Source organism: Anoplolepis gracilipes, chromosome 4 (assembly GCF_047496725.1).
Source record: "Anoplolepis gracilipes chromosome 4, ASM4749672v1, whole genome shotgun sequence".
Lineage (NCBI taxonomy): Eukaryota > Metazoa > Arthropoda > Insecta > Hymenoptera > Formicidae > Anoplolepis > Anoplolepis gracilipes.
Window position 1 is genome coordinate 14,676,245 of NC_132973.1, and position 13,771 is coordinate 14,690,015.

Sequence of the window (13,771 nt, forward strand, 5' to 3'; positions counted from 1 at the left end):
TACAATATTTACATAGTTAAAGTTCTAAGCATATTTAAATATACCATAGATGTTTTAATAACCTGAAAGATAATTAATTCGAATTTTATTAATGGAACAATGACATATAAGTACTCTTTCTAACACTTACATCACCGAAAGTTGCGATTGACATATGAAATATTTTTCCAGCAGTAATTTTGATAACTATGCTCGATCGTATAAGAACTAAAATCAGATCGAAGACAGTTTTATGTGACAGTTGATACCAATTTGTCATATAAGCTGCCTCACCGACTTTTTTGCACTGTTGTAAAATTAAATTTCTTTAAAATCAATATTTTAATTTTATAATATTATTTATTAAGTAAAAAAATGGCGGTCCAAATATAAGAAATGTGATAATATAAATGTATAATTACTTGTTCTGTAACAAGTTCACCGATGTAGCAAAATATGAAGATATTAAACATCATTGATGTAAATATAATGAAATACGTTATTAACGTGTTCGTAGTTTCTTCGTGCCATTCCTGAAACATACAACGAGCTACTTGATAGCATTTGAAAAAAATTATTAAATATTTCTCTCTGTTACATATTCACTTTTTTATATGTTAAATATTTTAAACATACCAAAATGGTGCAATATCCAAGCATACATAAATTGAATGTACATCCGACTAATTCCACGAGGCAAATTTGACGCATAATTATCTCCATACGTGACAGAAACCTGATATTCATACATTAGCAGTAACTGTACATTTCAGAAAAAATTAAATATTTTCATTTGAATATTTCTTGTTAAAAATAATTATTATTTTATAATGATTTAGCTGAAATATTACATTTTCAATGAGTTTTCAATTTATCAACGCATTTTGCGCATTATGTCGCCTATACTTTTATGATAATTCTTGTGATATTTTTGAAAATTTTATTATATTTTTTGTTATTTGAATCTTTAGATTTAAAATTCTCGAAATTCTTGAAATTGCAGTTTTCTACATGTATTTGAAAGTTATAAATATATCTATACACAATAATAAATTGTAAAGTCACAATAATAAATTATAAGTTTTACCTTAATGCTCGCAAATGACGTTCCACAAGATTCGCCAGTTTTTTTTGAACTGTAATATCATGTTCTTCTTCGACTAGTTTTTCAAGTCGCGACATCACTACAGTAAGTTGTCCACAGGCATGCATCGTGAAAACTGCAGCGAGACCGCACGCACCGACCGTAATGCTGTTTACTACGATGCCAGAAAGACATTGCACCGTGAATACGACTTCATATATCGGACTGAACCTGGTATCCACGATTTTGTTGAAGGACGGACACGGTAAGCGACCAATTTCTACTGTCTCGTTGCCGATAACCATGAGTATTTTTGACGTTCCTCTCGCCATGTTATACAAGAGAACACCACCCTGCATAATGAGCGCGCAAACGCCTGCTATAACGCGACCTACTTTTGCATTCTTCAGCATTACTTCCCGATCGTTCTCTCTCTTTGCCATACGCCAATCGGTTTCCATGTGCACGATGGATTTACGTATCTGTTTCTTTTGATATAGTAGCGAGCAATAATTTATACCGCCCATGAGCCAATGACTTATGGGTCCTACAACTTTTAATTTCAAACGAATGTCTTTCTCCTCAAAGAGTATATATAATATAGAAGGTATGACAGTGAGAGCTATTAGGGAGTGACATATTATTCTCGAAATTTTTGATAAAATCTTTTCAATAATTGAGCTCGTAGGTGATTCGGGCCAAACACCTATCGGCTTCAAAATCCAACGATTTAATTGGAGACTATAGTCGTTATCTCGCTTATAAACATCTACCTTGAATTTGCGAGCGGAATGCATCGTGTTTAATACGCGAAAGGTGCGTCAGATACTGGTCTTTACTACCGATTGTATGTTTCAATAGCAAGTAGTAGTTACTGCTGCGCCTGCGCAGCCATTATTATTTCTGAGGACTATCCCCTCAGATAGAAAAGACATTTTATGGTTGACTGATTGTGCGTAATCAATACTTGCAGTTTCGCAGTTTTTTGCATGGGAGAACGAGAGGAAAATACTGCGGTATAAGAATAATAGAAGTAAACGATTGGACAAGTGCTGTTAACTATTATGTGATTATGAAAACATGATGAATTGTTTATTGACAAAATAATCTGAATGTAAAATTATGATTAAATTATAATTTAATGCTAAGATTAATAAAAAAAGCGCACATTACTGCTTTCATTAATATCTTGAATCTCACAAGTCAGATTTTATACGAATAATCAGATTTTAGCTGCAATGTTATTTCTCATCTTTCAATCAATATGTAATTAATAATTATTAAATTATTGTGTCTTAAAATACAAAAATCCATTCTGCATATCTTATATAATATTTGATAAGCTCTTGAGATATGAATCTCAAATAATAAATATAAAAATACTTTTCATTTTGTGAAATGTCAAGTGAAATCATTATTATAAAAAATACGGAAGGAAATCTTATATTATGTTGAATAGTTTATTAAGTAAGAATATACACATATATTTTTTTATATTTATTAAAAAATATTTACCAAAAAAGTATATCCGGAAACTTAAAAGTTTAAACTAAAAGGATTGCGCGAAAATTCGAGCGCAGATAATCATACAATTTTCCGGAGGGAAACAATCAAATCATTAGTCATAATAAGAAGTATTGTAAGGTGCATTTTATACTTATAATCATACTGATTGACATAGAGTCATGTGGTAAACAATATGAAAAGGTATTAGTTCTTTTCAAATTTGCATGTACGTCGTTAATCTTGTAGTATGTGTGGAAGACATGCATTCTCTTTCGTATATATCCTCAGATCAAATGAATACCTATAATGTTTATCAACAATTACACAGTTTTTTTTACCCACAAAGGATCGGTTGATTTCGATCAAGATTTTAACAATTTAGTTGGATGCTTAATTATATGTTCTTTTCATAATTATAGATAATCGTGAGATTTAAATTTTTGTTCGTAAATTTTTATGCGTTGTCAAACCGTGAGAGATTCGAGTTTATTGAAAGGATTTTACATAAAGACACAAATGCAACGTTAAAGAGAAAGTTTCTTCCCTCTGACGTAAGTTTCCTTCTAGGATGAAGACAGTTAAACAATCAGGTATGTTATATGGCATTATAGAATGCATTTTATAGATATTGACTGTTACAAGAGGATAAAATGAGCTATTCTTCTTCCTGATTTATATCTTTTGCTATTCACGTATTATATTCATTTTTCTTCTTTTAAAGAATTTTAAAATACTGTTTTTTCTTAAAGTATTATATTATAATATGCATAGATATATATAATACATACACATACAAAGCATTATTGTTTGCGCATATTTATCTTAATTGTGTGTGGAATAAATAGAATTAAGATTGTTTTTTGTAATTGTTTATGCATAAATGCAAGATAAAAATAAATTAAAAGTACACATTGAACTAATTTTACAAAACATATATTTGTCGTAGAATTGCTTCCATAGGTAAAAGAAATTTGTAATTGATACATTTACTTAATAGCTGGCAAAAGGATCTTTAATATTTTGAATATTTTTTAATTCTAAAATAGTTCATTTTTGCAATATATATAGAAATATATGTATAATATTAAATATTTACAAAAAGAAGTGAAGTAATATCTTCAATATTTTATGAGATACTTTTATAATGACTAGAAATTGTATTTTATATGAAATAAATTTTAAAGACGCGTGAAATTTGAATATCAGTAAAAATTCATTAAATATAACTGTCATTAGCAGATAATTAACAAAATTGATTTATATATAATTTTGATGATTTTTATCTTACTTTAACGCTCGCAAATGGTACTCCACGATATTCACCAATCTTACTTTTGCAAGAACTCTTGTTTTTCATCGACAAATTCTTCGAGACGTAACTACATCAAGCTGACCGAAAGTATGCTTCGCGAAGACGGCAGCAAGATCAGATGTAGCAATCGTGACATCATTTATTACTATGGTGGAGAGACATTGCAACATAAGTACATTAGGTTGATTCTGGCATCCACAATTTTGTTGATAGACGGTAAGCAACCTGTTGTAATTGTCTTGTAGACGACGATCACGACTATTCGTGACATTCTCCCCGCTATTGTAACAAATCACCCTGCATGATTAGCACGTAACCGCCCGCTATAACGCAACCTCTTCTCGTGTTTCTCAGCATCACTTTTTGATCATGATCTCTCTTTGCCATACGACAATCAGTATTCAATATGTTCGACAGATTTTTGTATCCGATTGCTATGATGCAAAAGCGAATAGTAATTAATATCACCTATGAGATAGTGACTTTTTGGTCCTATAGGTTTGAATTTTAAATGGATGTCTTTCTTCTCGAAGAGAACATAATGTACAGAATATATAAAATAGAATATAGTATACATATATATAGTATAGAAGGTATTACTGTGAAAGTTATTAAAGAATGAAATATTGTTTGCAGAAGATTCTTGACCTTTGAGTTCGTTGATAATTCCAGCCAAGCTCCTATCTATTTCAAAAATTTTCATATATGTACATGTGTGTGAGTGTGTGTGTGTGTGTGTGTAAAAATTTTGAATTATAATACTTTTAAATTAATAAAATTTTTTTTACATTTAATTTTCTAAATTTAATAAAACATTCTAAAAGTTATATATATATAAATAATTTTTCATGTCGTACATTTCTGTAAATAATAACATATACATATGCTAATAAAAAAAATAAGAACATTGTTAATAAAATAATATTAATATTGCTTGTTAAAAAATAGAAAATAAACAATAGAAAATAAACAATAATATAATATTGAATACATAAAACTTGCATTTTGTAAATCTTTTGACACGAAATTTCAGTATATCAAAATCATGTATGATTGCTCAAACATTTTTTAGATGATAAAAACAAAAATAATAGATATATATTCTTCTTATATCATTAATTAAATTATTCGACTCTAAATTATTATTATTATATATCATACTATTACTTTTAATTAGTTCGAAAGTAATTTGCGTTAAAAATGTATTGCAGTGCATGTATGTACATACAAACACACCTTAATATCTTTTTTTCAACATTACCTTCGAAATGCATTATTTCTGATTAAACTCACTTCATTTTATATTGCGTTAAACACTTAAGAGAGATTTTGTAAAAAAAGCATATTGAAATTTTTGAACAAATATTTTTCACCATACATATAAATTTCCTATTTATTAAAATTATATTTTTACTTTCTTTCTCTAGTTTTTTTCTTGATGAAAGTATACATGTGAGATACGTGGTTGTGCATAATAATTAATAATTTCCACATTTCAGATAAGTTTACGAAGTTAATGTACGCAACATGTTTAAGTAAGCAACCGATGTCTTAAGCACCTATCGATTGAATGAGTTATATGTAAATCACGCTTATTTATAAACAAATTTTATAAACATATAATAAACATTGACATTGGCATTACTCACGTCACCGAAAGTACTCAAAGACAGCTCGAAGAGATTTCCGGCAGTAAGTTTGATAGACGAATTCGACATAGCAATCATCAATACGAGGGCAAGACTTTTCCTTCCTGGTAGACGATGCCAATCGATCATATATGTCACCTCGCCGATTTTTTTGCACTGTTTACAGGATTACTTTTTTCATTTCGTTTCTACGATATGTCCACACTATAATAAAAGTTGCTTAAAAAAAGAATAAAAATAAATTCTAAATTTCATTAGTGTATAAATTATTATAGAAATGTATTGTAAAAAGATACATATGTAAAATAAATTATTAAATTTTTTGGAGGGATGCGAAAGAATGCTCTGATAGTAAAAATTATACCTGTTCGGCAACAAGTTCGCCAATGTAACAAAATATAAAAATATTGAACGTAAGAGATGTGAGAAGAATAATATATGTTATAATGTTACTTGCAGGTTCTTTACTCTGCCATTCCTGCAAAGTAAAGATTCTTATATTTAAAAACATATAATGACACATTATATCATTTAAAACTGCATATTTCCTGTAACTGTTTATCTCCGGTTACTTGAAAAAACAAAACAATTCGCGGTATGTACTTGTTGTACGTAAATGCATACCGTGACAGTATAATATCCAAGAAAACACATGCTTAATGTACATCCTACAACTTCTACCATAGATATTTCACGCAATATTTTGTCCGTTAGCGATATAAAACTAGAAGACAATGAATAGATTAAAGTGTATAAAATATTTTATTATATTTATAGAAAAAATCTTTTCTATAAATAAAATTGAAAAATTTTGATTTTAAGTATTTATTAATATAAACTTTTTATAAATAATTAACAATATACAGGTATTTCATATATATGTAATTCAATGGTTATCCTTATTACGATGTGACTTACTTTAAAATTCGAACGTGTTGTTGCACAACCATTGCCAGTCTTTCTTCTACGCTAGCACAAAAATCTTCCCTTCCGTCCACCAAGTGTGCGATCCATTGTATTAAAACTTCTAGGCGACCGTAAGTATGTATAGCAAACACGGCAGCCAAACTGCAAGCACTGGCAGTAATGGAGTGTAGAACAAAACCTGATAAACACTGCAGCCAGAAGAAAATTTCATTGATAGGGCTATGTCGCGCATCGATGAGCACTCTGGCGACCGGAAATGGCAAAGGCCAATACGTCAAGTTGCCGTCATTCTCTGTGATTTTGCCGTGACTGAATGGCAGGGCGAGATAGTAAAACACAACACCTCCATACATAAAAAATACACATATCGCCACTAAACGGCGGCCGAACTTTGCTTTTCTAATCATGATGATTTGATCGTCGTAATGTTGAGTATTTGTCCAATCATCTTCGATTTGCTCGATACCTCTATAGATATCATTTTCGCGGAAGATCAGCGAAGAATACTTGACGACGCCCATCAAACAAAAATTCAGTGGACCGGAGAGCTTCAAAGTATTATATGTGTCTTCGAGTTCAAGCGTGACATAAGTTGCGCAAGGTATGAACAGGAAGCCGATGAGACTGGTGCAAATTATGTTTATTAATACGTAAATGTATTTTTCTGCCCATGAGATTCCGGCTGATTTTGGCCAAATTCCAAGCGGTTTTAATATCCAATGATTCAGTTGCATGCTCAATCGCATGTCTTTCTCATAATCGTAGACAGTCGCAACGTTTGAATTTTGCGTAGGATTTCCGTACATCGTTAAAGTACGGGAACTTGGTAGCTACTGAAAGGATTGTACAAAGATGTAAGAGTGGGAAGTCGACGCAAATACGGCTGCGCACGTAGCTTCCTTTCCGAGAAAAAGTAGATAAGCAATCACCTATATCAGGACAATGAAGGGTGCATTTTATAGTTATATTGACTATCATAAGATGATAAAAGTAGACTACTTTTCCTCTCGAACTATGTTTTCTGCTGTATATAAATTATATAGAGGTTTACCTTTTCCGCACAGTTACCTTCCGTGAACAGTAAAAATGGTTGGTTTGCTTTTCTTAAAATATGACGTACTTATATGAAGTATTGTTTGTGCATATTTATGTGATACGAGTATGAAAATATAATAAATGATATATATTTTACTTTTTACCTTATATTTTTTATTTATACAAACTCATTTCTTTTATAATCTGTTATGCACGTTGATGTGCGATCTATTAAAAGTTCCACTTGTGAATGTAAGGTGACAAAGTTTTAAAAAATTATACACAACTTTATTAACAATAAAGTGTAACACAATTTTGTTTTATGAATTATTGATAAATTTTTATTTCATTTAAGATTGGTTGCAGAATGCAATTTTTTGATAAATTAAAAAAGACCAAAAAGTTTAAAAATTTTTTTCTATTATGAATCATATAATTACGCTACATACATAAGCTTAAACTTCTTGTTTCTCATTAATGAACTCTTTAAAATGTGATTTACTACATTAATTCGGGAGAAAGCACATCCTGAAAATGATGGATTGGATGCTGAGGATAGTAAGTTGTTCACAATCTTGTTGAAATACGGACACTTGAAACGATTTGTTATAATTATGATTGTTAACAATCACAATATTTGTAACATTTATTTCGCTAAATCAAAGAAAAGTTTGCAGTTTTCGCACAGTTATCTTTAGTAAACCTCGCGTGAATTTTCCGTAAAGTCTGATAATTTTCTTTCTCTAAAGTATTACAGATTATAATATGTAAATATATAAAGTGTTGTGTTAATGTATACTTATATGATTTGCGTGTATAAAATGATTATTTTTGTTACAACTATGTACATAAATAGATTAAGAAATAAAATATACGAATTTTTGAATACTCAAATGTTTTCACAGCTTATTTCTTATTTTATTTTATATTTATTATGTATTTATGTATTTTTTTCCTACAATATGTTATGCACATTGATATACAAATAATCTATTAAGTAATAAATATTGTGAAAATATTTTGATAAGACGACAAGTCTTATCAAAATTATATGGAACTTTATTAATAATGAAATATTCAAAACTATATAAATGTAAAACCTAAAAAGAATGACATGTTAATCATACATATTTTATCAATTCTTTCATAGTCATTGGTTTTCGATTAATTATTCATCAAAGGTCAAAGATTCAATTGATGTTCATCACTATTACCAATCATAAGAGATTAATAAGGAAGAAGATTGTAATTGTTCTCTTGCTTATTAATACCTAGGGTAATCATGTTGCGGAAATCATATTTATTTATGAAAGATAATAATTGTTACTACTAGCTGTATTTTAATAAAGTAGTAGTTACGTCAGCCGTTGTGTAAACACGTGAGAAAAAGTAGAAAATAATATAAACGGTATATATGTCTGAAATATATCTGATCAGTAATTGTTTTTATCTGGGATATAAAACTGAAATTAAAACAATATTATAACTAAAATAATACCATTTTTTAGATGCATAGAACATAAAACATTTTTACAGAAAATTGACTAAGGTAAAATGCAAAAAGGAGTATTAATATGATGAATTTTATGGAAATTTAAATGTGAATAATTCTTCGTAATCACCAAAACTGTGAAACAATTAAACAGTAATTAACAAGTGATTAAATAGTAACAATAAAAGAAATTATTTTAAAATGAGTCATTATCTCAACTATTTCTCAAATATTTTAACCTGTGTACAATTTATTTAAAAAATAAAAATTAAATTTTAGACAAAATGTATTAAAATCTTGATTTTTCATGCTTTAAAATTATAGCAACATTACCTTAGTACATGTAAATAATACGATGACAGTCAGTTTCCGGTACATGATCTTGCGCTTTCATCTTATCGACGAATTCGTTTAATCTCATCATCAGAATGCTTAGCTGGCATGCATAGCACAGCTTCGGCAATGCTGCATACATCTGTTGTGATAGAATTCACTGTAAAGGTCGACAGTAGTTGTAGGCCGATTATGATCTCGTTCGTCGGACTGTATCTGGCATCCACTAGTTCCGTGCAGAATGGACACTGCAGCTGGTGTGTTATTATGGTGACCATACAAATAATCACCAGTGTCAGAGCGGTAATAATGCTGTAGGACTCTGCATAAAGACCACATAGAAACCGGACACGAATTGGCCGAATTTGAAAAGAACTTGGCGTTCCTCAGTATTATTTTACAATCGCACATTCCCTTTACAGTCTGTCAATCGACACACAAGTAATTCACGCACTTGCGTTTCTCGTAGCTACGAAATACCAATGAGCAGTAGTTCGTGCCGCCCATCGGCCAAATGCATCATCGGACTTTCAGTTTCAAAAAGTTTCATGTACATCCGGTTTGAATAAGATATACGGCACACAGAGTACTATTGTAAAAGCAATCGGAGAGTAACAGACGAACTGAATGCGCGATAATGTGTCGGTTTCGGACCATCGATTAGTTTTAAAAACCAGCTGAACGCTGTATTCGCAGTCCTGTTCATACGTAATAATGTGTATAGGGAACACACAGAAGGAGTGCGACATGCGGACTATTGAACGACAATATTTTCAATGGAAAAGACAGTAGAACTCGTTTTTTCAGGAAATATAGCTGGCTTAAAAAGAGAAGGAACTGTAGGTTTTTCGGACGATGAAGGGGAAAAAGCGATCAATATTTGTGTGTACATTTTTACGAGAGTGTAATGTTGTTTAAGACTATATTGCAGATTACATTATATAATACATGTTACTTAGAATTAGTTGCATGAACGGAAAAATTTCTGTGCAACGCGATATTATAAATGCTGTATATCTTACTTCCTCAATTTTAAAAGTGGATTTTTTAAATTTCTAATCAATATTATTTAATTTTATATTGTGTAATAAAAGTGATAAAAGAGACTTTGATGAAAAGAAATTTGATAAAAAGATGTAAAAAGTGTATTAAATTTGTTAGCGAGTATTTCTTAATATATGCAGATATGTAAGTATTCTATTCATTGTAATGGTGTTTATATATATTTATTTGAATCACAATTATAATAATTTCTACAACAGATTAAAATAAGTTAACGTACGTAGTATGTTCGAGCGCAGATAATCATACAATGCACTTGCGTGTAACTTTCTTTTCCGGAGGGAAACGATCAAATCATTAGTCATGATAGGAAGTATTGTAGGGTGCATTTTATATTTATCACACTGACTGACATATAGTCATATGGTAATCAATATGAAAACGTAGTAGTTCTTTTCTACTTTGCTTATATGCCGTTGATTTTGTATTATGTGTGGAAGACTTGCATTCTCTTTCATACGTATGTATCCTGAGATCAAATCAGTACATATAATGTTTATCAAATTACACAAATTTCTTTAGCCACAAAAGATCGGTTGATTTCGATCAAGATTTTAACAATTCAGTTGGATGGTTAATTATATGTTCTTTTCATATTTATAGATAATCGTGAGATTATTTATTGAGATTAAATTTTTGTTAATAAATTCTTATGTGTGTTGTCAAAGTATGAGAGCTCGGAGTTTATTGAAAGGATTTCACATAAAGACACAAATGTAACGTTAAAGGGAAAGTTCCTTTCCTCCGACGTAAGTTTCCTTCTAGGATGAAGTTAGTTTAAAAATCAGGTATGTTAGATGATGTTATAGGATGCATTTTATAGATATTGACTATTACAAGAGAATAAATTGGGATATTTTTTTCCTGATTTATATCTTTTGCTATTCATGTATTATATTCATTTTTCTTCTTTTAAAGACTTTTAAAATACTGTTTTTTCCTGAAGTATTATATTATAATATGCATATATATATAATACATGTACATATGAAACATTATTGCTTGTGTATATTTATCTTAATTGTATGTAGAATAAATAGAATAAGAATTTTAGGACTGTTTTGTTTTGAAATTGTTTGTGCATAAATACAAGGTAAAAAGTAAAATGTGTGAATTTTTCAAAATAGAATATATATTCAAAATTAATTAAATTATTTAATTTTTTATATATGTTATATATATGCTTTTAAATGTACAATCCTTTAATTATGTATACCTATATATATTTATTTATTTATTTATTTATCATTTATTATATTGTAATAGTTTTATATATGGATTAGATTTATATATACGAAAAAAATTTAATATATATCCACATATAAGAAATATATATACATATAAGAAATTTTATTTAACATTTTCTATATAGAACATATTATAAAATAATTATATTTTGTCATGCCATATTTACATAGTTAAAGTTCGAAGCATATTTAGATTTTTAGATATGTAACAAATGTGTAGTTATCTGGAATTAATATATTAATTTATATGTTGTAAATAGAATTATATACAAATATGTTTTACGTTATTATTTTTTGTATATTTGTAGCAGAATAGATAATTTTAGAAATTAAGTTTTTGTTTTATTTATAAAAGCCATATATAATACTTACAAGACCGAACGTTGGAATAGACATGTAAAATATGTTTTTAGCTGTGATTTATTTTACAATTCTTGATTGCAAAATTATTAAAATTAAACCAAGGACAATAATACCAATTGATTATATAAGCTGTCTAACCTGATTTTTTTCGCAAAAGTTTTATCAATTACGAATCAAGAATAAAAAAAATTTAATTATAGACGAATTAATATGACAAAAACTTTCATATAAAAATTTTTATTTACTTGAGCCGTTACAAGTCACCAATGAAGCAAAATCTGAAAATATTGAACATAATCGATGTGAGAACCATGACATATGTTATCATACTGTTCGTATTTTTTTCGTATTTTTAGAAAGATATGCAAATTGATAATATTTAAAATCAAAATTGGAAAAAAAGATATGCAATTTATAGATTCTCCTTCAAATTTTTTTCTCATATCGTGATGGTATAATATCCTAGCATACATAAATTAAAAGTACACATCAAACTAATTTGACAAAACATATATTTGTCGTAGAATTGCTTCCATACGTAAAAGAAATTTGTAATTGATACATTTACTTAATAGCTGGCAAGAGGATCTTTAATATTTTGAATATTTTTTAATTCTAAAATAGTTCATTTTTGCAATATATATATATATATATATATATATAAATATATATATAATATTAAATATTTACAAAAAGAAGTGAAGTAATATCTTTAATATTTTATGAGATACTTTTATAATTATCAGAAATTGTATTTTATATGAAATAAATTTTAAAGACGCGTGAAATCTGAATATCAGTAAAAATTCATTAAATATAACTGTCAGCAGGAGATAATTAACAAAATTGATTGATATAATTTTGATGATTTTTATCTTACTTCAACGCTCGCAAATGGTACTCCACGACATTCGCCAATCTTATTCTTGTTTTTCATCGACGAGTTCTTCGAAATGTAACTACATCTTGCTGACCGAAATCATGCATCGCGAAGACAGCAGCGAGATTAGACATAGTAATCGTGACATCATTTATTACTATGATGGAGAGATATTGCAACACAAGTACATTGGACTGATTCTGGCATTCACAATTTTGTTGATAGACGGTAAGTAACCTGTAATTGTCTCGTTAGCGACGATCACGACTATTCGTGACATTTTTCTCGTTATGGTAACAAGCCACCCTGAATGATTAGCAGGCAACCGCCCGCTATAACGCAACCTCTTCTCGTGTTTCTCAGCATCACTTTTTGATCATGATCTCTCTTTACCATACGCCAATCGATATCCAATATGTTCGACAGATTTTTGTATCTGATTGCTATGATGCAAAATATGCCAAAGCAAATAGTAATTAATACCGCCCATGAGAGAGTGACTCGTTGGTCCTATAGGTTTGAGTTTTAAATGGATGTCTTTCTTTTCAAAGAGAATATATATAGTATGAAATATATAATATATGGTATGGAATATAGAATATAATTGTATATATATATATTCAATTGTACAGAAATGTACGACATGAAAAATTGTTTTTATATCTTATACTATATGCTACATATATATATATATATATATATATATATATATATATATATATATATATATATATACAGGGTGTAACTAAAAAAACATATATGGCATATAATGACGGATTCTTTGGACAATTTGGAGACGATTTTTCCTTAGTAAATGTTGAGAAGTCAATAATTTTAGAGTTATAAGTTATTTAAAAAAATGGGTTTCTCGCAAATTAAACATTTTAGAGTTAAAAGACTAA

At 28.8% G+C, this 13,771-nt stretch overlaps 2 protein-coding genes and 1 pseudogene across 4 annotated transcripts; all 3 read right to left on the reverse strand.

Moving 5' to 3' along the window:
* Nucleotides 1-8: 8 nt before the first annotated feature.
* Nucleotides 9-2,225, reverse strand: LOC140665267 (odorant receptor 82a-like). 2 transcript variants are annotated; one of them, XM_072891155.1, is made up of 5 exons: nt 1,067-2,225; nt 616-715; nt 402-512; nt 131-286; nt 9-62 (listed from the first exon to the last, which is right to left on the reverse strand). In XM_072891155.1, the coding sequence occupies exons 1-5, from the start codon at nt 1,858-1,860 to the stop codon at nt 9-11; spliced, it is 1,215 nt and encodes a 404-aa protein (XP_072747256.1). In that variant the 5' UTR covers nt 1,861-2,225. The 2 variants fall into 2 exon arrangements, with proteins under 2 accessions (XP_072747256.1, XP_072747254.1); XM_072891153.1 differs by lacking the exon at nt 9-62 and having other exon boundaries at nt 135-207.
* Nucleotides 2,226-5,019: 2,794 nt separating this feature from the next.
* Nucleotides 5,020-7,752, reverse strand: LOC140665259 (odorant receptor 43a-like). Of its 2 annotated transcripts, XM_072891139.1 has the most exons (5): nt 6,449-7,752; nt 6,155-6,254; nt 5,895-6,008; nt 5,531-5,686; nt 5,020-5,440 (listed from the first exon to the last, which is right to left on the reverse strand). In XM_072891139.1, the coding sequence occupies exons 1-5, from the start codon at nt 7,261-7,263 to the stop codon at nt 5,387-5,389; spliced, it is 1,239 nt and encodes a 412-aa protein (XP_072747240.1). In that variant the 5' UTR covers nt 7,264-7,752; the 3' UTR covers nt 5,020-5,386. The 2 variants fall into 2 exon arrangements, with proteins under 2 accessions (XP_072747240.1, XP_072747239.1); XM_072891138.1 differs by having other exon boundaries at nt 5,020-5,686.
* Nucleotides 7,753-12,737: 4,985 nt separating this feature from the next.
* LOC140664540 (uncharacterized) lies at nt 12,738-13,494 on the reverse strand (annotated as a pseudogene).
* Between the last annotated feature and the right edge of the window lie 277 nt (nt 13,495-13,771).